This window comes from Hemicordylus capensis, chromosome 6 (assembly GCF_027244095.1).
Source record: "Hemicordylus capensis ecotype Gifberg chromosome 6, rHemCap1.1.pri, whole genome shotgun sequence".
In the NCBI taxonomy this organism is placed as follows: Eukaryota; Metazoa; Chordata; class Lepidosauria; order Squamata; family Cordylidae; genus Hemicordylus; species Hemicordylus capensis.
In genome coordinates, this window is record NC_069662.1 from 116,889,921 (window position 1) to 116,916,133 (window position 26,213).

General features: G+C 42.1%; 1 protein-coding gene across 1 annotated transcript in view; it reads left to right on the top strand.

Annotated features, from left to right (window-relative positions):
* The window catches only part of SKAP2 (src kinase associated phosphoprotein 2), a 170,659-nt gene that overhangs the window by 116,347 nt on the left and 28,099 nt on the right, over positions 1-26,213 (top strand). The window contains exon 10 of the mRNA XM_053263889.1: positions 16,822-16,905. Coding sequence (XP_053119864.1) covers positions 16,822-16,905 — 84 coding nt within the window. The remainder of the gene's footprint in view (positions 1-16,821; positions 16,906-26,213) is intronic.

The following is a 26,213-nucleotide window of genomic DNA, read 5'->3' on the forward strand; positions in this document are numbered from 1 at the left end:
TGCTCCACCCCCTGGCTGCCATGCAGGAGCCTCTGGAGTAGGAGCTGCCTGGCCCTGGTCTACTGCTGTTCCTGGTGGAGGACGACAACCCCCAGCAGCCCCACGCCCAGCCTGGCTCCTCACTGTCAAACCGGCTCTACTGCTGGCTGCAGTGGTGACCACCCTCCCACACCGAAAGACTCACTGAACAGTGAGTTAAAGAAATTAGGAGGGGAAGGCTTTGCTGCACTCCACCTCCCATCACTCCCATCCATAATTTATTACAGTTGGGGATGATGAGAGTTGTAGTTCAGCAACATCTGGAGAGCTGCATGTTGAGTACCACATGGCTAAGAGATAAATGACTGGTCCAGAGTTACACAGTGAGTTTCATGGCTGAACAGAGAATTGAACTTGAGTCTTTCTCCTAATCCAACACTCAAATCACACCATCACATTGGCTTGGTTGCCCCACACCCTACATCTGACATCAGATGTGGGGGGGGGGGGCGCGATGGAGGCCCCTGGCTTAGTTTTGTCTCCTGGCCGCCAGGAACCTCGCTACACACCTGACTGTATCCCCATATTGAGTACTGTAAATAGTTTGAGGCCATATATGTATCCCTTTATCTGGGACAATGGTGCATAAGGACAATACAATGAGCCAGCGTGGTGTAGTGGTTAGAGTGCTGGACTAGGACCGGGGAAACCTGAATTCAAATCCCCATTCAGCCATGAAACTAGCTGGGTGGCTCTGGGCCAGTCACTTCTCTCTCAGCCTAATACTTCACAGGGTTGTTGTGAAAAAGAAACTCAAGTATGTAGTACACCGCTCTGGGCTCCTTGGAGGAAGAGTGGGATATAAATGTAGTAATAATCATCATCATCATCATCATCATCATCATCTACACCTTGGAACTGCTACTACTGCTATGGATATGTATATACCACTTATCAACAAAGTTCTCAAAGCAGTTTACATAAGAAAAATAATGAATCAGATGGCTCCCTATCCCCAAAGGGCTCACAGTCTAAAAGAAACATAAGGTAGACACCAGCAATAGCCACTGAAAGGGTGCTGTGCTGGAGTTGGATTGGGACGATTGAATATGCTAAATATAAGAAAATCATTACTTTAAAAGGTACCTCTTTGCTCAGTTAACAGGGGAAACTCTTCTTTTACCAGATGCACTGATGGCTGTCCCATCTTGAAAATATTCACTTTCCAACCTGCCACTCTTGCATCCTTTCCAGAGTATCTGTTCTCACTATGGCATTGTTCAAGATCTCCTTCATCTGTCTCTTACAGCTCCCATCTATCATTAATGTCTTCCTAGTATTTTATCTGTGTAGGGGGCTAACAATATTGATGCTTTTATTTGTTTTTCTTTTTGAGAAAAGATGTGGGGGAGGGGCAGATTTTGAGAAGAGAAGCAGTGAAGGCAGCAGATGTGTAACCACATCCCCAGCCACTGTTTTTCCACACCGATTTCAAAATGTGAATAAATACACACTTTTGAATGGTGGTGGTGAGAGGCCCCCTGTGTGATTTTGGGAACTTCTCCACTCAAGCTGCCTCCTGCCTTGCCTTGCCTTGCCTTGCCTTGCCTTCATGGCACTGGGATTCATTGCACATGTTTATACATAATGTTTAGTAATCTCCTGAGAATGGGTTGAATTTTGAGGTATTGTGCCTACTGCTCACTTCCAGGTCTACAGGTCTTGTGAGCAGCCTTCTCTCTCTCATACTAATACAGCAACAAAGAAGACGTTCCTGCTGTGTTTGCTATTATTTTAACCACTTTTGATGAAGGCAAAAGGATGCTGCCAGTTGTTCAAGTCAGGTCAGGGAGTGTCCAGCTGTCTTAATTATTGCTGCTAATCCTCAAGCCTTAAAAGTCTGCCACCACTGTTGAGGAAAGCAGTAGCACCACTTGCCAAATTTCCTGGTATGCAAAGAGACAAATCAAGTTGTGCACAGCCAACACTTTGCCGTAGCTCAGTGGTGGAGCACCTGCTTTGCACGCAGTGATCCCAGGTCCCTGGCATCTCCAGGTAGGGCTGGGAAAGGGTCCTGCCTGAAACCCCAGAGAGCCGTGACTATGCAAAACCTTGTAGGGTCTTTAAAAAAGTTTGTATATATTGGTCTGTATTTTATGTGGATTTATACAGGTTTTATTTAGATCACTTTAAGATTGTGAAGCTATTCACAGAACCAGGAGAAATCGAGCTAAGGGAGCCTAGCCCGATTTCTCCTGCTCGTCTGTTGCCACGGGAGCTGTGCGGCTCCCGGCAGCAAACCACCTAAAGTACTCCTCTCCTTAAATGAGGTTAGCAGAGCTAGCGCTCCACTAACCCCTTTTGATTGCTTGTGTGTTGTCGCGTGGAGCAACCTGGGACTCCCGGGGGCTGCGCGGACGCCCCCACCAGCTCCATGATGGAGCCGGCAACTGTGTGGTCGGCTGATCCAGCCACCCAGCTACAAGCGGCTGCTCGTCTGCAGGGAGTGCAGGCTAAGCCCACCCTCCCCGTGGAACCCCATCAGGCTGTATGAAGCGCCTCCATATGTTGCCTACCTTTTATAAAGCAAGAATACAGATTTGTGATTACAAACTGTTTTAGAACACAAAGAGCCCCCCCCAACACAGATATGTGTATTATGCCTTTATTTATGTGTATTACCCCTGCTAACTGGGTAAAGAGGCACCTTTTACCGTGGTGATTCTCTTTATTTAGCAGGGGGAGAGTAACTGGCCCTATCCACCCCCAGCACAGTACTTCCAGTGACTGTTGCTGGTGTGTGTCTTATGTTTCTTTTTAGAATGTGAGCCCTTTGGGGACAGGGAGCCATCTTATTTGTTTGTTATCTCTCTTTGTAAACCGCCCTGAGCCATTTTTGGAAGGGCGGTATAGAAATTGAATTATTATTAATAATAATAATAATCTATGTTTGTTAATTCCTCTCTCAGTGGTCAGGAGAGGAGATAGGAGTTTCACAGCTACAGATCTGGGTTGAAGTAGACCCAAATGCAGAACATTTAAATCAGTGCATGGGGACACAGAGAGTATGATTCTTCAGTATTAATGCCACTGACAAAGACTGACACAGTCGAAATGCAATTGTTGTAGGACATTAAATTGGACAAGTATCTCCTTGCACTGTGCCTTACCACAAGAGGACAAACCACATGCAAAACAGTTCATTCTACACCATCAATACAGAAGCTTGTTAACTCTTGTGAAACTTTGGACTCCCGTTGGAATACCCTTTTTGGATTTCTTTTTAATATATATTTCATATGTTTATAGAGCTTTTTATATATATGTGATGGTTCTTTCAACTTGGAGAGTATATTTTGTTTATTGTCTTGGTATATATTTTATCTGGATTTATACAGGTTTTATTCAGAACACTTTTAGATCATATGTTACCTACCTTTTATGAAGCAAGAATACAGGTTTGTGATTCTAGTTTTAATCCTAATTATAAATGTATTAACAAACGATTGATTGATTGATGGAATAAGTGCCGTCAAGTCGGTGTGGACTCATAGCGACCACAAAGATAGATTCTCTCCAGGATGATTTGTCTTCGACTTGGCCTTTAAGGTCTCTCAGTGGTTCATTCATTGCTGTTGTAATCGAGTCCATTCACCTTGCTGCTGGTCGTTCTCTTCTTCTCTTTCCTTCAGCTTTTCTCAGCATTATGGACTTCTCAAAGGAGCTGGATCTTCGCATAATGTTTCTGAAGTATGATAGTTTGAGCCTGGTCATTTGTGCCTTGAGTGAAAATTCTGGATTGATTTGTTCTATGATCCGTTTGTTTGTTTTTCTTGCTGTCCTTGTATCCTCAAAAGTCTTCAGCACCACAGCTTGGTGCTGGAGAAGACTTTTGAGGATACCATGGACAGTCAGGAAAACAAACAAATGGATTAACAAACATAGATGGACATAATACAAATATCTGTGTTTAGGGGAGCACTTTGTGTATCAGTGAAACCCCAGAGGACCATTGCCAATCGGTGAGGACAGTACTGAGCTAGATGGTGTGACTTGGTATAAGGCTGGTTCCTATGTTCTTAGAATCTTTTGCTATCTTGAATATCACTTGAATGTTCACTTGTGTTCATTTGGAAGGAACAAAGAAAGGCTCTTCTTGAGGATAGTAAAACAAATACAGAAAAAGTTGGATCAAGCAAATGGGTTTTTCAAGTGCTGAAAGTAACTTGAAGGAAATAGCTGCTATTTAACATTACTGTCATGAAGATTTTGCTCCAAGAGCCTTGTGCATTATGAAGTCGCAGCGGCTGCTATCTTGATACAGCAGTTGTCAGAACTTGTTCAAGAGGCAGAACCCAGTCTTCACAAGTTGAGCTAAGGAGTGCTGCTGTCAAACGGAGAGGTACAACAGATGCACCTTTTCTGTGGAGATGTGTCTTGTACAACAGAGATGGTATGCTGATTGTCAGCATGTGTTCTCAGTATGTTGTAGCAGTAGGGTCAGAGTTGTAGAAGAATACAGCTTGAAATACTGTGCAAGAGGCTCATAGATATCAGGTACTTGGAGTTTTGCATTTTGCTTAGCTTGTACTATAGAAATCAAAATCCATTAGACAAAATTTTAAGGGAGTCTATTCAAGAGAAAGCAGAATAAAATGCAGGATAATTTGTAGGATGTGGTAATGTCAATCTCAAGCAGCCAAAAAATGGCAGGAGTTGCTAATTATATTGACAATGAATGAAAATAGGGCAATTGGGCTCTCTGGTTGAATCTCTTGTCACTGTGCCGTTAGCACAGAGAATACATAAACATCAGTTGCTTAAAATGGCTAAAGCTGCTAGAAGAGAAGCATCTGGGAACCAGATCTTTCCTGTGGAAGCATGCCAAAATTTGCATTGTGCTTCCTTTTATACAGTGAGCTATGCTGGACTTACCTAATTTTTCTTTTCTTTTCTGGATTCAGAAATGGATCTACTCAACAAAGAACAGGAAACACATTTCAGTGTTGTATGCTCACAAACTGTCCACAAAGTAGGAGATACAGTGGCTCAAATCAGCTGTTTTCCTTCTGATGCTGTCTGTGTAAATATTATGCCAAGGCACATTTGTCACAATTAGAGAGATTTAGTTTTCAGGCGTGACTTTAAATCAAGATTTTGTTCTTCCTGCTGATGAATATGCATGGGAAATGTCACATGATGTGAATACTTTGTATTATTAATATTGTGCTTAAAACATGGAATATTGTGTTTGAACAAATGGATCATAAGGTAGGATAACTTTTATTGTAAATTTGAATTTTGTGTGTGAGACCATTTATATGTGAAAACTGGTTACCCTTTTCAATATCTAAAGCAAATTATTATTTATAGAATATAGTGTAAATCTGAGTGTGTGGAGAGATATTTTTGAGAGGGAGGGTGGGAGATGGATAGAGAGAGAAAATTTATGGGAGAAAACCTTTCTGCCTACTGTCAAGCAGTGGAGAATTCTGTCTTACATATATAGAGTGCATAAATGGCAACTAGTATTCAAGGCTTTATTTATTAATTAATTACATTTATATCCCGCTTTTCCTCCAAGGAGCCCAGAGCAGTGGACATGGTTATGTTTCTCCTCACAACAACCCTGTGAGGTAGGTTAGGCTGAGAGATATGTGACTGGCCCAGAGTCACCCAGTGAGTTTCAGGTCTGAATGGGGATTTGAACTCAGGTCTCCCCGGTCCTAGTCCAACACTCTAGCCATCACACCACACTGGCTATTATACTTAACATTAGAACCATCTGTGTTCTTGCTGATCCATGCGGATTATAGGGTATGGCATTCATTTGGACCCCGTAAAGTACATTTTCAGTTAGGTTCAAGCCTACGCTATTTATGTGACCCTAGCTCAGTGGCAGAGGATCTTCTTTGCGTGCAGGAGGTCCCAGTTTCAGTCCCTGGCATTTCTAAATGGGGCTGGGCAAAGACTCCTGCCTGAAAAACTTTGGAGGGCTGCTGCCAGTTAGTGTAGAACAGGGATCCTCAACGTTGGGTCCCCAGATGTTTTTGAACTTCAACTCCCATAATCCCCAACCAAAGGCCACTGGGACTGGGGATTATGGGAGTTGAAATCCAAAAACATCTGGGCACCCAACGTTGAGTATCCCTGGTGTAGAATACTGAGCTAGATGGTCTGTCTTGGTAGAAGGCAGCTTCCTACGTACTGATTGCAGTCTCCTATTGGTGCCTAACACTTTAGAAATAAGTGGGCTTGACCAACTGATAGCAAATATGTAAATTAATAATATAAAGTGTAAATTAATTAATTTAATTTAATATAATTGCTGGTTATAAATCCTCAAAAGCAGCCATTTGTGAGAAGAACCGTTAATAAAGGCCATTTTGTTCAGCATTTCCCTGCAGCTTACCCCTCCTTGCGCCACAGATCCCCTATTTTAAACTGTGGCTAGGAAGCACTTGGACTGAACCAGTGATCGTGTGCCAGTATTAGGGTGCCTGTGCCTATGTGGAGCTCCCCACTGCCCAGGCCTTGCTTATTGTTTTTATGCAGGGGGCAACTACAGGCAACTCCTGAATTACTTGTTCCATTGAAAGGAATGGAGTTGTGCTGGACCAATGGAATCTGTGACCTTTGAACTGCTTTTGAAACGTGTTTCAGCTTCCAGAGTAGTTTGCCATGTGGCAGTGATCACATGAAAGCAGAGATGCTGTTGGGGTGGGGGTGGGGGGAGTTGAAAGCCCCCTTTAGGGTTTCAGGATAGGTTTCCCTCTCCATCCAATGCTGGCCCTGGAATGTACTAAGATCATGACGAAGAAATGCACATGAAGTTGCATGGTAGAAACAAAACTGTGGTTGGCAGTGTAGGAGAAGACTATTGTAACATCCTGACGAGCCTTTGGATCCTACCGGAGAGCCAGACTCACTAGGCACATGTAAAACGATTGGCTGCTCAAGGTGTTTTAACTCAAAGAACTGTGCCCGAGCAAAAGCTGCTTAAAAAGAAATAATTGCATACAAATACTGAATGCTTGTGAATCTGCTGTGCCGGGTCAACTCATGACTAAAATGACCAGTCACTGCCTATCCCCCGTGTGAATTCAGTACAGTCTGTGCAAGGCTTTGACCAAACAAGGCCTGAAGGAGTTTTCTTTCACAGGGGGGCTGTTCAAACATGCTGGCAAGAGCGGGCGAAGGCAGTCAAGCCCTGTGTGTGAAGCCGTGGCAGATGAGCATCTCCCGGCGCCGCCTGCACAGCCACCCTCTTAAATGAGTTTAAGGGAGCGTCCGCTCCCTTGACCCCATTTCCCTGCTCACCTGCAGTGCCGAGCACCCACCCGTTGCTGCTGGGATACCCATAATGCACTGTGCATTGTGGAAATTCCGAGGTCTGGGAGGATGCATACAAGGCCCAGTCCTCTCTGTGCTGCTGGGGGCTGCCGGCGGCCATCCGCCCAGGGAGCAACTAGGGATCGTCTGCGGAGAAGGTAAGTTTGGGCAACCTTCCCTGCCTTGCTCCACCAAGCCCTTCTCATGGATCGTGAGAAAGGACTCAGGGAGTTTTTTCTGCACTTCATGTGAAAGCCTGTATAAATACCTACAACATATAATAAAAAGGACTACAATTTGGTTAGACAGTGTTTATTACACACTCTTATACCACTGCATTCATTGTGCACATATGTCCATGCTAGTGTTTGTGACCTTTAGCTACATTCATGAAACTAAGAGGTTAGAGGAACCTCTAACTTCTTCAAAAGAAAACCCAGCCAATGCACCACATAACCACTGTGTGCTTTTGAAAGTGTCTTTAGTCCCGTAATACATCATTATGAACATAGCCTGTTTGTGGAGTCTGCCTTATGTTTTTTGTTTTGTTTTTAGATTGTGAGCTCTTTGGAGACAGGGAATCGTTTTTTGTTCATTTTTCTGTGTAAACTGCTTTGGAAACCTTTGTTAAACAGCCTATTTTAAAAAGAGGCTGCTGTTACTTCTATATTAGTAATAGTAGTAAGAGGCTGCTGCTGTTACTTCTATATTAGTAGTAGTAGTAGTAGTAGTAGTAGTAGTAGTAGTAGTAACTACTGCATAAATAATAAATAATAGTAGCCTGGACTTTTAAAAATAGCCCAAGATCTCTCTTTCTCCATTCAAGCTGTTCCAAAGCCCACCAAAGTACATATATGGTTCCTGTTGTGTTTGGTAGTGTTTTGGTGATGATTTTTGGTCAGAGTAGCTCTAAGTCCTGCATGGCTTGCAGGAACAGGTGTACATTTTGACTTAATTTTAATAAGGCTTAATTTTATGAAGCTTGCTTTCTCAAATTTTCAGAAGAACTGAACAAAGGCATTATGGAAAGCTAGTTATGAGTAAGTAATTACTGCTTGCCAGGTTTCCTCTTAAAAAACAAACAAACCCCTGTTTCTACCTCATTTGACCTTTTTTTCAGCTTTCCCCTTCTCTTTGGCTTTATTCAGTTAGCTTTGCTTTGTGTTGAACCAAATTATTATCTTGTGGGTATTTCGCTGAGAAAAATTGAGAAATTCCCTTGGGGGAATTTCCTTGAGACGTGCCAGGAAATGCTTGATTCTAAGTCCTGATTATTGCTTTTTCAAGAGATGTGTTACCCTGTAAGCCGGAAGGAGTTGAGACTAACCATGCCTGCTGATGGCCTAAGATGTTCATGGAAATCTTGCAGATCTCTGGCCACCCACAGAGAACAGTGGCAGTCAGGCTGAAGTTTAGTGTTTCCTGGAGTTTAGTGTTTCCTCCTTTATTCTTCCACATGGTCCTTTTCCTACCTCTCCCTTTGACTATAGAAGTCAGAGAGATTGTTTGTTGGTTTGTTTATATATAGCATCTACTGTGTGTATCTCTAGGCAGTGTACACAATTTAAAACACAACAAATATAAAACAATTTAAACAATTTCACAGAATGAAAAAGTTAAAAAAAATTCTTTGGATAAAAACAATTAAACAGTTTAAAATTAATTTCAGTTAAAAACCTGAGAAACAGGTGTGCCTTGTGCTTCAAAGCAAACAGAGATGAAGATGCTCTTGTTTTGACAGGGAGCATATTCCAAAGCCCTGGGGCAGCCACATAGAAGGCCCTGTCCTGAGTTGCCACCAAATAAGCTGGTGGCAACTGTTACCGGACCTCTCCAGACTGTCTTAATAGGCGACAGGGTTCATGACAAAGAAGGAGCTCTCTTAAGTAAAGTAAAGTGTGCTGTCAAGTCGATTACAACTCCTGGCGACCACAGAGCCCTGTGGTTTTCTTTGGTAGAATACAGAAGGGGGTTACCATTGCCATCTCCCGCACAGTATGAGATGACGCCTTTCAGCATCTTCCTGTATCGCTGCTGCCCAATATAGTACCAGCAGGGATTTGAACTGGCAACCTTCTTTTTGTTAGTCAAGCATTTCCCCACTGCACCACTTAAAGTACCGTGGACCCAAGCTGTTAAGAGAGTTGTAGGTAATAACCAGCACTTCATATTTTGCTCAGAAACATATCAGTTGCCAGTGCAGCTCTTTTATAATTGGTGTTATATGGTCCCTTCAGGATGTCCCAGTCTGGCTGCCAAGTGTGTTATCACAAGTGTGTGTTTGTGTGTGTTTAGATTTATATCTTCTTGTACTATTACTATATCTTGTTGTACTACACACACACACACACACACACACACACACACACACACACACACACACACCCTTTAAAAAGAGCAATTATTTGTAATAGAAAGGTGTTGCATCCTCTCCAGACGTTTTGAGGTTTTAGCTGCTGCAGAGGGAAAGGAGTTCCAGATATGGAAAGCAGCTGTGTGGAATACCCGGCTACAGTGATTATATTATGTGGACATAGCATAAAGGAGAAATTTAGGAATACCTGTTGGGAATGAAGGAATACCTGTTGGGATGTACAAGAGCAATGCCATACAGACAATATAGTTAGGGGGGATGAAATTATATAGAAGTTTATATAGAGAATTGTAGAAAGAAAGGCATTGTGAACCTATGCTTCCATAACTGGAAGAATGAGTTTACACTGAATTAGAAAGAGGAACTTTCTGGCTCCACTTCTGTGTCATGACGCAGAAGGGTCCAACCTAAGCTGTTCAAGAGATAGATAAAGTACTACCTAAAGTAAAGATGATGCCGAAGTTAGTTGCTTGGCAGACAGATCACGATCTTGCTCTGTGTTTTGTGATTTGATGTGTCATAAAACTTGTTCCAGAAATAATTGTATCAGGTCAATTAAGGCTGACTGGTTTCCCCCTACCAGGCCCTTTGGGTGTTGTTCTTGAGTTCATCTTACAGTTTGGGCGTCCAAGTGAATCATTTGTGATTGTGTGCAAGTCCAGAAAGGATCCCAGTCTTAAATTTAAAAGCATCAAAACATATTTTGTTGCTCCTTCTCTTTGGTCAATTTCTCCCTAAAGCAAGAATAACAATGAGAACGAATTCTAACTGTTGTTTTAAGCTATACCTTTGGATTGATAATGTTTTGATTAGAGAAAGGATATTAATTTCTGAATTTGTTTGGTTTAAAATTAGGAAGGTGGAACCATTCAGTGTGTTTGATTCCTGAGAATTGTTACTTAAAAATTAAGTAAGATGAAACTCTTAAACATAGGTATAGGATAGCTGTTGCTGTTTTGGCCCCAGACACTGGTCACAAAACATATTCATGATGTGTTTTTATTGGGTCACTTTTTGTGTTATTTGAAAGCATTTATACTTGTATCATCTTTTCATAGGCCAGTTGGAAGGTAGAACTATTATTAGAGTTCCTTTCAGTCACTACAGTTAGCTGGAGATGGGGTTTGTGCAAGTGCCATCCATGTGACAAAACTGCATGACAAGAGTATGTAAAGAAACATTCTAAGCTACTCCTGAACTTGACATCAGCGTATATGCAGCAAAATTTGTGAGCTGGCTCTGGACTTGGACACTGTACACCTTACTGTGGAGGGAAATGCTTGAGCCACTAAAGTCATTAACAGGGGGAAATGAAATACTAGTCTGTTACACTTCCTGTTCTGTCCTCTTAACAACTGAACTTCAGCTCCTAAAACCCTTCTCATTTGGACAAGCATTAATGGCTGGGATAGGGGAGGGGAATCTTTTAAGAGCAGATTTTATAGCCTGTTTTGGTAGGTTGATTACTTATTTTAAAATGTTATCCACATAAGCCTTTGGAAATGTAGTAGGGGTGTGCATGGAACCAGCGAGCTTGGTTCGGTTCAAGGCCTCACAGAGGGCACTGGCCACGGCCTCGCAGAGGGCATTGGCGCATGCGTGGCGGCTGCACACTCATACGGAGGCCCGAAAGGGCAAAAAATGGTCAATTACCCAGCCACGGCGGGCCACGGCGGTGATAAGGATGGCCGGTGGGGGGAGAGGGACCCCGCGTGGACACCCCCCCCCCGCAGCCTCAGCAAGCCCCCCCGAAGGGGCTAAAGTATTTTAAATATACTTTAATTTTAAAAAATAAATAAAGAAAATTCACGGACCGGCTGGACCAGACCCGGTGGTCTGCTTCCGGTCCGACGGAACCGGGGTGGCGGGTTTGGTTCAACCCCGAACCCCCGGACTGGTCTGCCGGACCGGTCCGCACATCCCTAAAATGTAGGCTAATATCCAATTTTTAAAAAAAAATAACCCGAAAGGAGAAGTTTTGAGATCAGGCTGAAGTCTATTAACATTTCATTGTAAACCACCCAGAGATGCAAGTTTTGGGCGGTATAGAAATGTAATAAATCAATAAATAATGTTGCTGGCAAAACTCCCCATAAAAATCCTAAAAACACTGATTACTTCTTTATTCTTCATTAGTGAAATGCCTTGCATGGTTTGTTATTTATTTTAAATCTAACAATCTTTTCTTTTCTTTTTTTGGCATTTCCTTGTCCTGCTAGATGTAATGGCAAATATTCTCAGAATTCATTCAGTCATGAAATTATTGACAAATACATATTTCTTACAAAAATAAGTTTAAAAGCAAACCAACCCTGTAGATTGCAGTCAAGTAATCTTGACTGATCAAAATTTATCCCTTGATCCTTCTAATTGTGTGTGATTGGAATAATAAGTTCACATGTTGAAGAGTTCTATGGTGCAGTGAAAGGCATGTAAATACAAGCTGCTTATATTTGCAAGAAGCTTCCAGATTTGCAATATGATTGCTATGGAAACCACATAATGAAAACCTTACAACCATCTGTGTGGTTTGATGGATTTTACTGCATAGCTCAGTTGTTTTTGTTTACTGTTATTAAAGTATTAGGCATAATATATTAACCCACAAACTGTTGTCTGAGGTATTAATTAATATTGTGCCATGACACAGTGTCTCTTAACTAATGTAGCACAGTAGAGTGCTAGTTATTAACTATTATTAATAAGGGCTAATGTAGGTACAGTATCTAGTAATGAATACCAGAGCATTTGAAGGAGGGTGGGATGGAATTGCATGCCTTCGATACCTATCTTGGTGAATACCTACTTTGTTGCAGAAGTGATCTATAGAAACCTACTCAGATTTTTACACTCATCTCATCTGAATTTTTCCTTCTAGTCAGTGTACTTATTTTATTTTATAAGTAAAATTAATTTTAATTTTTATAAATTAATGCCATGTTATTTATAAGTAAAGTCAATTTTACTTATTTATAAGTTATTTATAAGTATTTTAAATACTTATAAAAAGTTTTTAAAAAATTAATAGTTCTCTGCTAACTGAACAAAGAGGCACCTTTTAAAGTGGCAATTCGCTTTATATTTAGCAGGGGAGAGCAACTGGCGCAATTCACCCCCAGCACAGCAACCCACAAGTGGCTGTTGCTGGTTTCTGCTTTGAGTTTATTTTAGATTGTGAGCCCTTTTTAACCATCTTATGATTTATTTTTTTAGTTAAGCCACTCTGAGAACTTTTATTGATAAGCAGTACATAATTATTATTACTATTATTATTAGTGGTATATATATCTGGAGCCACATAATGGCACAGCAGGGAAATGACTTGCCTAGCAAGAGGTTGTTAATTCGAATCCCCGCTGGTATGCTTCCCAGGCTTTAGGAAACACCTATATCGGGCAGCAGCGATAAAGGAAGGTGCTGAAAGGCATCATCTCATACTGCATGGGAGATGGCAATGGTAAACCCCTCCTGTATTCTACCATGAAAACCACATGGCTCTGTGGTCGCCAAGAGTCAACACTGACTTGACTGCACGATCTTTCCTTTCCTTTCCTTTATGTACATCCGAGCTTTGCATAGACACAGTTTGTACCTCTTGCAGTTCATTATCTTCTCTGTGTGTCATTATATATCTCTGTGTGTCTCTCTCTGTGTGTGCACATATACACACACATAAATATGTGCATATGCTAGCTGATGATATTTCTTGCATCTGAAGATTGCTCCATGAAAGCTTATGCCGCAATACATATATGAGTCTTCAGTGTGCCACAAGAGCTTCTTCGTGTTTTTGTTTTGTTACCCTTGTCTGACTGCTGTCAAAGCCCAGACTATAAGCTCCTTGAAACAGAGACCTCTTTCTGTGCATGCACACCTGTGTGACTCCAAAAAGCACTATGTACACTGATGCTGTCATATAAACAAATGAAATCCTACCATTCAGAAAAGGGTGGAGGATATGAAAGATTTCCACTGATTGTTGATCACTGACCTTGGGCGAGGGAGGAAGAAGGCTGGAGCATTTTTTGAAAGATTTGTGTTCTTAGCTAGGTTATAGCTAAATACTGCATATTTTTGCCTTTCTGCAGTAATGGAGAAGGGTGCACTGGTGAGATCTGTTGGCACTGTTGCTTTGAATTCCTTGATAAGAATTCTGCAAAATCTAGTAACAAGAGCTTTGTTTTTGGAGTGAGCTGCATATTAATAAATGATTATGCCATGCTGCATAATTAGAAATGCAGTTTCCAAAGGGAAGGATGGTTAACTAATGGGGTGTGTGAATTTTTGATCCTGGGACATGATCCATAGGATGAGAGTGCCTCCTGGTGCCCCCAACATTATACAGAAAAGATCTTTCTTGCCCATTTGCTGCTGTTCAGTGTACTCTTTTTTGCATATACAGTCATAGAAAACCATATTAGCCATTTCCCATGTATGCAATGATGTCATTTTATTTTAACAAAATCCCACCTGGGAGATTATGTTGCAAGATAGGGGTCTTATCCAGGGCCACCCACTAAACTGTGTGGCTGAATGGCAATTACGAGCTGGATTTTCCACATACAGATTCAACAGACCGGCCGCAGCGGAACCTTGAAGGAGCTACTGAACATAATTAGAATAAATATGTTTTTTATTAAATGTTCAGTTTCTAAAAGGAGTATGCAGCCATTTGTTTAGGGCATTTGTGCCCCACCTTCTGTCGAATGGCTTCAAGTGGCTCACTTATAAAACCCTAAGTAAATTATAAAAACTAGATAAATTATAAATACATGATGACAGTACAAAGAGGCAATATAAGAAAGAAATATATGAATATAAGAAATATTGGGACCAGCAAGTAGAACAAGGATGAAAGCAACATATGAAAGAGGGTCTCATATCACTAAAAGCCATAAAAGGCACAGAAGAATAGGACAGACTAAGCTTAGTACCTAAAATATAGCAAAGAAGGTACTTGGTGAACATGTCTAGGGACAGAGTTCTATAATTAGGGTGTCGCCACAGAAAAGGCCCTCTCTCCAGCTGCCACCTGCCTGACCTCTGATACAATTTAGCTTTTGTTAAGCACCACAAGGTGGTGGGTAGTGGCGGTCAAGAAGCCTGGTTCTCACTCATTCCAGCTGCCTTGCTCTCCTTTGCCATGCCTGGCCTCAGCATTAACCTTTTGTGCTCAGGTTGGTCATTTGCCCAGTTTCCCAACCTGGCAAACACAGGCAAAGGGTTGACACCACAGCTAGGCATGGTGAGGGAGAGCAAGGCAGTGGGGATGGGGCCAGAGGAGTGAGAAGGAGGTCACCTGAGGCTTGTTTACCCTTCCCCCCCCACACACACACACTGATCTGCTCATACCAGCCAGTTCTCGTCTACTGGCTTTCTTATGTGTTGACATCAGACTATCTCACTCTTTCAGACGAAGTCCGGCAGTTTCTAACCGAGTCAATAAAACTGGATGATTTGAGTCTGCATGACACCAGAGTCTAGAAAATGTATCTCAAAGTTAGTCTAAGTCTGTTTGTGGCTTTTGAAGTATCATCTAACAAAAGTCTACATTTGGCTTCAGTGGGGCAGAAATTGTGGGGTGTTAAGCACCACACTCTGTCTTATAGAGAAATCTTTGCATTCCAGGGTGTAGTTACAATTGAACAAGGTGGCACAGGTGTCCCTGGGCCCCTGAAGGAGGGAGGGTTCCCCGGCAGGGTGATAGCTTCCTCTTTGCTCTTCCTCTCATGCCTCTCTGAAGAAGGTGGGAGTGTAAGGGGGGCCCATCTTAACTTTATGTCCCAAGGCCTATTCCAACCTTGCTATGCCCCTGCTCACATTTTAAAGAATGTGAGTAGGACCATTGCCAATGAAACTTTGGTGACACCCAAATCCGTGTTTATCCTTGGTCAATCCACGAATAATGATCACTGCCTTGAAATAGTATCTGATAGCTGAGATCGGGTAGAAGAGGCTTAAAATGGTTGTGATGATTAATGCATCCTTAGATTTGAAGTAGAGCTTGTACTTCTGTGTGATAGAATTTAAGGGGATTCTTTACTCCTCAAGAATTAGGTATGCGATCTATCTGTCCTCCTGGATCCTGCATATATTCCAGGATGTTGAAACTTTCCAGGTGATCTGAAGCTCCCTTGTGATCTCACCATTTCATTTGTTATGGGGGTGGAGTTGGATACAGTCCCATGGAATCAAATTGCTCCAATACTGTGATGCAAAATGGAGTAATTTAGTCTGGTTTCAGTTTTTGATAGGGATGTATTACCTTATGCTGACCAGCTATATACTTATGTGGTGAACCATTTACATACAACAGTATCTTATATTGGGGGAAACAGTAGTTTTCAGTGTCTCTTCTTGATGGGCTAACAGCTCACATCATGTGAAGATGAACATAAATAAAATGGTGGTATTGTAAAAAATCATGCAGAAAAACTAACTTTGTGGGACTTTCAAAAATTAATGACAGTTGCTAGGACTGGAAAATAGACAATTAGGGATCCCATAATTACACAGTGGAATCCTAAGCATGTTTACCCAGAAGTAAGACCAGCCAATCTCAATTGAATTTATTTATTAAATATGCTTAGGATTACAGCCTTGGAGTCACTTTTTGGGGGGTCAAAAGTCTAAGATGGGGTCTGACTGCATAATGGTTCAAAACTGAAGTATATGTTGTTTTAAGAGGGGGTCATCCAAGTATTAAAATACTTTAGCACTGAGCAGGGGATTGGACTAGAAGACTTCCAAGGTTCCTTCCAACTCTAAAATCCTATTATTCTACATGAGTCCTTTGCGTGGCAATGTACGTGCTTGGTACCTAACATCTGAGAGACAAAGAGGTCTTTCACACAGTCAAAAACTGTGTCCTTCTTGGGTTTGGGAGCTGTGTATACACCCATTTTTCAATTGTGTGGAAGCAAGGTAGGAGGGAAAGCGACCCAGGTTTTCTTCTTACCTTGCTTCCACACAACCAAAAATTGGGAGCGCACACAGCTCCCAAACCTGTGTAGAACTCAGTTTTTGATTGTGTGAATGACCTAAAATTTTACTATAACTCACTGTATGTTTTAAATTGTTGTGGATTATGATTCCTGTTGATGAATGTGTTGATTCAATGTTGTTTGTATCTGCAGAAGAGGAGACTGCCAGTGTGCCAGCACCAGCGAAGGTTCAAGAACCAAGGAAACAGAGCCACGAGAATGCTAGCAATGTTTCAGGTATCTTGTATACTTGGACAGTATTTTGTTTTAGTTTGTCTTGCCTTTACTTCTCAGTGTTTGTCTCCCCCCAGCACAAATGAGAACCCTGAAGTTTCAGAAAGTGTACATGTATCAACTGATTGTTTTGTGGCAGCAGGGGAAAAAATGGTATTGGGGTGGGGGATCTGTTTAGCACCATTTAGGCTGCATGAAAATCACCTGAGAAGGATTTACAAAGTAAGCCAATTTATACAAGGTATTCCTTCCTGAATTACTTTGTAATGACTCAATTAGCTTTCATTTCTTCACAAAGGAGATTTAGCTGCATAAATTAGCTTATCATCATTGAGGAAGTGTCACTGCTAAAGGACAGTTTATAGATACAACATGCAGTTGCTGTCAAACCTATAAGAATGTAATATAGACATCTGTGTATACTTTGTGCTTGAGCAGAACAGACTTCTGTCATTCAGAGACTAACAGGGGACAACAAGTTACCCAGGGGACCAGCAATGTAGACGTCTCTGAAAAGGTCATCTTGACACAGGCTCTGACAATCGACCCACAGCTCTGTCTTCTTTGATAAAAATCAGATAAACTTAAGACCACTAATTGATCTGCAGCCTGTTTAAATGTTGGCCATGCATATCTTCATTGCATATGATTATCCCACAGAAAGCAAATGAACTAGGTTAAGAAATGCCAATGTCCGGTGATAGCGGAATAGAAAAGTGATGGCAGCATAAAAATCAGAAAAGGACAGCAGTGCCCAAGAAGTGCCGTGAAAAGCGAGCCTGTCTGCTTTGTTTTGGCACCTTGCCCTGGTGCTAATTAACACTGGATTTGAAAGAGAAAGAAATGCAGTGCAGTTTGTGAAGGCCTCTGCTGTGCCAGCTTTTCTGGCCAGGTTTAAGGAGGATATACGCGTCTGCTTTACCGGACTTCATGTTTTTGAGACTTCTGGCTAACTTTTTGACTTGGAAAGCCAGCACTTAGCCCTTATCACGATATCTCTTTGCAATTCAGACACCAGCTGAGTAAGCGGTGCCTCTCGTAACCATGCCCTACAAAGGCATGAACTGTGAATTATCTTTTTCATCATATTTGCTCCACATCATTCTTCCAATGCTGTCAGAGAAAGGGTGGGCAAGGAGTGTGTTCAGGAAATGTCTTTGCTATGCCCTTCCTCCTGTAGCATGTGGAAAGGAAACAGGCCTGGTTTCCGGACCCGCAAAAGGAAGCTATACGAACAGGTTGTTGTAGACAGTTTGGGTTTGTGTATGCTGCAAAGGAAGCAAAGACTTGAGTCATCAGATGTTGCTAGAAGAGGGGACCACTACAAAACAAGCACTAAATCATATCTCTCCGCGAAGCCCTGGCAACTGAATCATTGAGGCCTTTCAGGGTGTAGACAAATTAGTACTATGTAGGTCAGTCCCATTTCAAGGCCATTATGAAATAAGCACCAGAGCGCAAAAAAATAAAAAATAAAAAAAAAGATATTGGGCTGGGGGCTTGCAGCTTGACCCTGTGCATATTCAGTCTCCCCCTGAATTCAATGGGTCTTGCATAGGATTGCAGTAAGTACATAACAATTTAAGTACTAATGATAATATAATAACCAAACACTTCTCCATTCTTATTTATTTATTTTATTTAATCACTCACTCAATCAATCAATCATATTTATATACTGCCTGGTATGTGTTTCTTATGAAGGCTATACTAGGCAATTGTTAGTCTTCTAACAGTCTTCTTCTAGACTCTTTATGCAGCTTGAAGGATCTTTGTTAGAATGGATCCCAATACATTCTAAAGGAAATGTGTTTCTTAGACACATGGCGAATTTAAATGTAGTGTCAGGATGTCCTGAAGTCTCAAACAGAATGCAGCCTGTTCCTTGAAAATCATGTTAAGAAGCTCTCATAACTTGTGTTATTTACTTATTTACTTATCCATCCATCCATCCATCCATCCATCCATCCATCCATCCATCCGAGCTTAGCCATGGATGTCAGCTGTAGCCTTTGCATTCCTAATTGGAATACTTGTCCAATGAGAACGGATTTAGCTTATGGGATGAATGTATATGTGCTTGGAACATGTGGTTTAATTACCTCCGCCCTAAAAAGAGAATACAGTAAAAGAGTGCTGCTGCACCAGACTACAGGTCCAACTTCCTGTTTTCCACATTCAGATGTCTCCAGGAGGACCACAGACAGGGCATGAAGGCAAGAGCCTCCCATCAGCATCCTGCTTCTGTTCTGTTTAGTTGTCATGGTTAATTTCTTCTGTTTGGTTGTCATGGTTGTAGTTGGAACGTAAACTAAAGTAAAGTTGTGCTGCCAAGTCGGTGTCGACTCCTCACGACCACAGAGCCATGTATGTGGTTGTCTTTGGTAGAATACACGAGGGGTTTACCATTGCCATCTCCCACGCAGTATGAGATGATGCCTTTCAGCATCTTTCTATATCACTGCTGCCTGATATAGGTGTTTCCCATAGTGTGAGAAACAGGAAGCTGCTTTATACGGAGTCAGACCATTGGTCCATCCAGCTCAGTATTCAGCACTGACTGGCAGTGGTTCTCCCAAGTTGCAGGCAGGAGTCTTTCCCAGGCCTAGCTGGAAATGCCAGGGATTGAACTTGGGACCTTCTGCCTGCAAGCAGGGTGATAGCCCCATCCCTTAAGGGGAATATCTTAAAGTGCTCACATGTAGTCTCCCATTCAAATGCAAACCAAGGTGGACCCTTCTTAGCAAAGGGCACAATTCATGCTCACTACCACAAGATCCGCTCTCCTCCCCAGATGATCCATAGCTTGCTTAATCCCTTTTGTAAAGCCTTGTAAGCTTAGTGTTTAAATAATTAAACTTAATTATGTGCTGTATGAAGAAGCCCCTCCTTTTGTCTGTCCTGAATCTGCTGCCAATCATTTTCACCGGGTGACACTGAGTTCTAGTGTTAAAGCAGAAGAAGAAAAAGTGATCTCTAGCCATGTTCTCCACATTACGCATAATCTTTCAAACATTTGTCATGCTCCCCACCCCCCAGTTCTTTTTCTAAACTGAAGAGCCCCAAATGTGTGAAGAATTTCCTTGTGAAAAATGTCACCGTATATATTTTGGAATACCCCACCACCACCCCACTTACTGCTGAGCCTTGAGGAATAGAGAATGCCTAAAAGATTCTTTCTGAAGTGACTGCAACTTTCAGACTTCCTCAGATTTGTTAACTATCCCGTCAGAAATTGTCCAAGTGTTCTAGGATGACAATTTGTTCAACAGCAGCAGCTGCAGTCTGGCACTCATGCAAATCCTATGCAAATGATGACTATTGCATATAAATAATATACAGCCTCACTTGTGTTTCCAGTCCAGCATTCTGTGCTGAAAAGTGACCTCTCCCCGTCGTAAAATATTAATGTTTTTCTTTGTTAACACGGTCTTAAATTTTTATGAGCTGACCTATAAATTTAAGTAGGCTTCATCCAATATCCTTGAAATAAAGCACCATAACAATTATCCCCTGATGTGAAATTCATTTCAAGCAATGGTTTTAACACTTTAGCATACCAGTGACCTCTGATCTTCCCTGGACAGTTAAATATGTAACACTAGAAGTTTGTTTGTTATGTAGGATAGTAAGTTGACAAAGAGCATTTCTGCCTTACTAGGCATCACATGACATGAACTTCTTCTAACCTTACTTAAGAATGTAAGATGTTTTTCGCATTAAAACTTTTCTCCAACAAAAATATACATAGAGTTTTCAATGTGTATCCAGTGCAACTTGAACAATGAACTAGCAGATGCTTTAGCAAAAACTATTCCTTACAGCCTTTTCCTGTGGTTTTGGATACGATTGCTGGAAGAGCTGCTTTCTTTAATTTTGGTATCTAAACATCTAAATCCTGCTAGAATTAAGGCTACAGTCCAGAGAACCATACAGCTACCTCTGCATACATAGTAATAATAATACTAATAGTAACAATAGCAGCAGCAGCAACAACAATAAAAACTTTATTTGTTAGCTGCCCCATAAAACGTTTTTCTCTTGGTGGCTCACAACAGAAGTTTGAAACATAGAATAAAAACACATAACACATTAAGTCATAAATAAATCATACATGCTGCAAGGTGTTCAGTACATTTTTGTCACCAGTTTGGACAAGCTACAACATGTGAAATTCTGGTATTACTGAAGATTGATAGCAGTTTTTATACCTATAATAGGTAAAAGCCTCTAAAGACATGCCAAAAAAAAAGGTGGGGGGGGGACTTCTGTACTCTTGTACAATGTCCTGAGAGCAGGCCTGGAAGCCCCACCCTAGTGCTGATGCATGAGAAATATCTCTCTACTCATGTTCTCCATGTCCATGGAGTTTGTTTGCAGAAGCCATTGTTTCTGTAATCGGAAGGCTAGTGTGCCTCTTCAGACAGATGCTGTATGTGTGGAGAGCACCATGGCAGGAGGCTTCTTGGTGCATCAGTGCCAGACCAAGACACCCTTCCCTTCCCTTCCCTTCCCTTCCCTTCCCTTTTTTCTTTCTTTCTTTCTTTGCATGTCTTAAGAGGGCTATTGTGCTTGTGACACTGTGATAATGTACATAAACACCAGTACAAATGTGAGACCACAAAAAATTAAAAGCAGCATATAATAATCAACATTATATATAAACAGATTCATGAAGTCTGAGCTTATATTGATGAACGCATTTTTATAGTGGGGAGATGACTTGACTAGCAAGCCAGAGGTTGCCAGTTTGAATCCCCACGGGTATGTTTCCCAGACTATGGGAAACACCTATATTGGTCAGTAGTGGTACAGGAAGATCTTGAAAGGCATCATCTCATGCTGCATGGGAGTTGGCAATGGTAAACTCCTCCTGTATTCAACCAAAGACAACCACAGGGCTCTCTAGTCGCCAGGAGTCGACACCAACTCAACGGCACACTTTATTTTTAAAGTGAGCTAATTTCACAAGGTCACCTTAAGTGGTGCAGCGGGAAAATGCTTGACTAAAAAGCAGAAGGTTGCCAGTTTGAATCCCTGCTGGTATGTTGCCCAGACTATGGGAAACACCTATATTGGCCAGCAGTGATATAGGAAGGTGCTGAAAAGCATCATCTCATACTGTGTGGGAGGAGGCAATGGCAAACCTTTCCTCTGTTCTACCAAAAGAAAACCAGAGGGCTCTGTAGGCTCCAGGAGTCAAAATCAACTTGACGGCACTTTACCTTTACCTTTAATTTCACAAGGAGGCAAAAATTGGTTATTTTGGCTTCTGCATTAGTAATGGCAACTCTAGAGTTGAGGTTTCTGAAGCCTGTCCCTTAGAGTCTTATTTATCTGATGTAAAGTGCAACCTGGTACCATATATTTGTTACGTCTTTCTGATGCTAATTTGGTGTGGTACCGCTTTAGGATTTCCTTATCCCAGATCCCTGAAGTTTGGCAATATCGTATGCATATTATCCAAAATGCTTTCTAATTATGAAAAGCATATTAGTTTGTTTCTACCAATTGCTTTGTATTTGATCCTGACACAAACTGCAAAGATTGGGGAAGGAGCAGTGGGAAGATAACTGATTATTTTGTGTGTGCCAGGGAAGATGGGCTTTTCGCATCTCTTCTGCCTGCAATTCTTGTATGAGATCCAAACTATACATTACATCAATAGTAGGGATGTGCACAAATTGATTTTTTTAAATTCAATTTTTGCCCAAAACAAATCACCCCTGATTTGTTTTGTATCCAAATCTACCCCCTCCAAATCACCCCAGATTCAATTTGTATTTGCTTTGCTTTGATTTGGATTCAGACTGATCTGGGCCACTTAACAAGGCCCTGGGGGCACCAAATGTTGGTGGTGGGTAGGTCCCCATGGTTGCCACCTACCACCCAAATTTCAAGGCAGTGGGACACTTGGTTGATTTTTAATGATTTTCTTTTAAGTTTTTACTGATTTTGAACATTTCCACCATAGGAAACAATGGGGATTTGAAGTTGCCATATCCTAACACGGATCCCCAGCTTTCATTAAAAAAAGAAAGAAAGAAAGAAAGAAAGAAGCTAAGCTCTAGCCCTTGTAGAAGTGGAGTTATGGAGCAAAATGTGCAGTCATTATTTTTCAAGTGTTTGGATTCTTAATGAATCCCTATGAGGATTCATTGCACAACTTCATTTCTTCTGTAACCACCACCCCCTCACCACCTGCAAGGCAGTGGGGTACTCATTTTAATTTTTAGGAATATTGAAATGTTTAAATTCTTTGGTGTCTAATAACTTTTCTTCATAATGAATCCCTATGAGCATTCATTATATGTCTTCCTTTCTTCTGTTCTTCATTTTTTGGACAGTGCCAACTGTCAACTGCAATGTGTCAACTACACTCCCCTCACACCCACACAGTGGGGTACTCAGTTTATTTTTTAGGTATTTTTGAAGTGTTTCAATTCTTTAGTGTCTTCATTACACACCTTCATTTCTGAGGTGTTTAGACTCTTTGGTATGTAATGAATCCTCATAGGGATTCATTATGAAGAAAGGTTATAGACACCAAAGAGCTTAAACACTTGAAAAAACCCCTAGAACATTAACTGAGTAGTACCCCACTGCCTTGTGGGTGGGAGTGGGGTGTAGTTGGCACATGGCACTTGACAGTTGGCACTGTCGAAAAGATAGTCAAAATGAAAAGAAGAAATGAAAGTGTGTAATGAATCTTCATAGGGCTTAATTGAGGGAAAGTTATTATACACCAAAGAATTTAGAATAACTACACATTTTGTTCCATAACTCCACTTCTACAAGGGCTAGAGCTTAGCTTTTTTAAAAAAAACGAAAGCTGGGAATCTGGGGAAATTGATATGAGGGATCCGAATCTCGAATCAATTCAAATCGAATTAGGCACAATTCAATTTGTACCCAAATCTAGTCAATGGACCACAGGGGTGATTTGTTTTGTCTCCAAATCACCCAAATCAGCTGGATTTGAGTACAAATCGATTTGTACCTCAATCAATTTGCACATCCCTAATCAATAACATTCTTGAATGGCATAGTCAGGACTGGTCACATGTCTTTTTGAAAAACAGCTGTACAGGGTCCCAATCTAGCTTGGGGCCCAGGCACAGGAGAAGGAGGTTTCCCTGATCCACACAGACCCCCCCGAAAACATGCTGCAAATAGAAACAGTGGTATCAGGGGTGTAGGTTTTGGCAGGAAAACGGCAAGGGGAGAAGGGTTGATGCACCCCTCTCAGACTGGAATGCTCCCCAATGGCTGCTGTTGATAAAGAAAGAGATGTGGCCAGAGAGCTAGTGTGGGGTTCTAGTTAGAATGCTGGGCTGGGACGGGGGAGACCCAGATACAAATCTCCACTCATCCATGAAACTCCCTGGGTGGCTCTGGAACAGTTACTAACATTTAAGCCTAACCTGCCTCACAGGGTTTTTGTGAAGATAATACGTAATAACCATGTATGTTATTACATGGGCTCCTTTGGAGCAAAAGTGGGATATAAATGTCAGTAAATAAATAAAATGAAAGTTTAATCATGGAATTCAAAAATTCTATTAAAGTAACTTGTAGTTTTGTCCTGGAGTTTGGGTCTCCCTAGCATAGCCAGAGGCGCGCTTACCCCTGGACTTCCAGGCTGAAGTCCAGGGCCTCCACTGCCCCTGGACCCCCCAAATCCTCTTTAGTCTGTCCCGGGTGGTGTAGTTGCCTGGCCGAGCATGATGATGCTTAATTTGCAGGGGAGGGGAGCCTCCAAAGGCCTTTAGGTCCAGGCTCCAAAATTATCTGTGTATGTCTCTGAGCATCACAGTTGTAACATAGCTCTCTGTGCTGTTGCAAGGCATCCCTTGCTAAATGGGCCAAGAGGTACCTTTTAAAGGAGTGGCTGCCTCAGCCTTGCCTTTTATTTAGCAGAGGGAGAGCAACTGTCCATATTCATCCCAGCATAGCGTCCTTCCAGTACTGTTGTTGGTATTTGCTGTGTATTCCTTTTTCAGTTGTGGGCCCTTTTGCTGTGTCAACTGCCTAGAGAAGGTTTGGGGGTAGGTGGGTGAAAAAGTGGTATATAAAATATCCCTAATAATACAGTAAAGGCATGCTCCCATTTCATGTCAGGATGGAGCCTGGTCAGAGCATAAGCTGTGCATGCTACCTCTCATCCAAGCGATGTAGGCTACCCTATACTCAAGGGAGGGAGGGATATAAGTGAAATAAACAAAACAATTAGCAAACTAGGGGAGGGAGTGAGTGAGAGAGAGAATGAACCTCTCAGCTGTGATTCAGGAAATTTACCCACCCCAAAGTAGAATCTGAGCCCTTCCCCTTCAGCCAAGTTAGGGATGAGCACAGAAACGACTGGCCCGGTTCAGTTTGAGTCCGGATTGGACTCGAACCGGATTGGACTCGACCCTGACTGGACCAGTTCGGTCCGGCACCCCCTCGAACCCCCCAGTTCGGTTCGGGGCCGGACCAAATGGAGTGGTTCGGTTCGACCTCGGACTGCAAACCGAACCAGCTCGATGTCGAACCCGTTCAATGTCGAGCCGGTTTGGACATCCCTAAGCCAAGTGACTGCCTGCTATTTCACCCTAAGCCACCTTTTGGATTGTATGGGGCCTGTAGGGCTGCTACTAGCCTAGTATGCAAGCTGAGTTTGAGGTGCAGGACGCCAAATGCCACAGCGCACTCAAGGTCAAACCAATATGACAAATATCTTCTAAAGTGTAAACCAAAAATAGCAGGGCCCCAAACTAGTTCAGGGCCCACAGCATGCAGGGGAGAGCAGGTTAACCCTTTTCCATTTTAACTGTTTCCTCCATGAAACTGTCTCCCCTCCTGTGAAGCTGCTACAGAAGGAAAAAGCAAATGGATAGAAATAGCAGCTGTCCTCTAGGGGCAATTAGCAACTTAGGGGGCCATTTTTTTTCAGACAGATGGCATGGCAGGGAGAGAGGTTAACATCCCATGCTACAGTCCTATCCCCTCAAAGATGGACTGTGCATTTCTTGTTGCATCTAATTCTACTTTCACATAGGTGAGGAAGCATTCTGTTCACAAAGACAAGGGGCTTAGCCTACTCTCCCTGCAAACGAGCAGGGAGCTCGCCCTTGGCAGCTGGATCGGCCGCCCACACAACTACCAGCTCCGTCACGCCCGGCCCCCGTCAGTCCCAGAACGCCCCGCATTCTGGGGAGACCCCCGAAGCCAGAAGTCTTATTGGAGCCTCCTGGTCAGGGGTCTCCTTGTGAGTCGCCGTGGCACACCATGGTGAATGATGATCATTTAAGGGGAGGGGTACTTTGGGA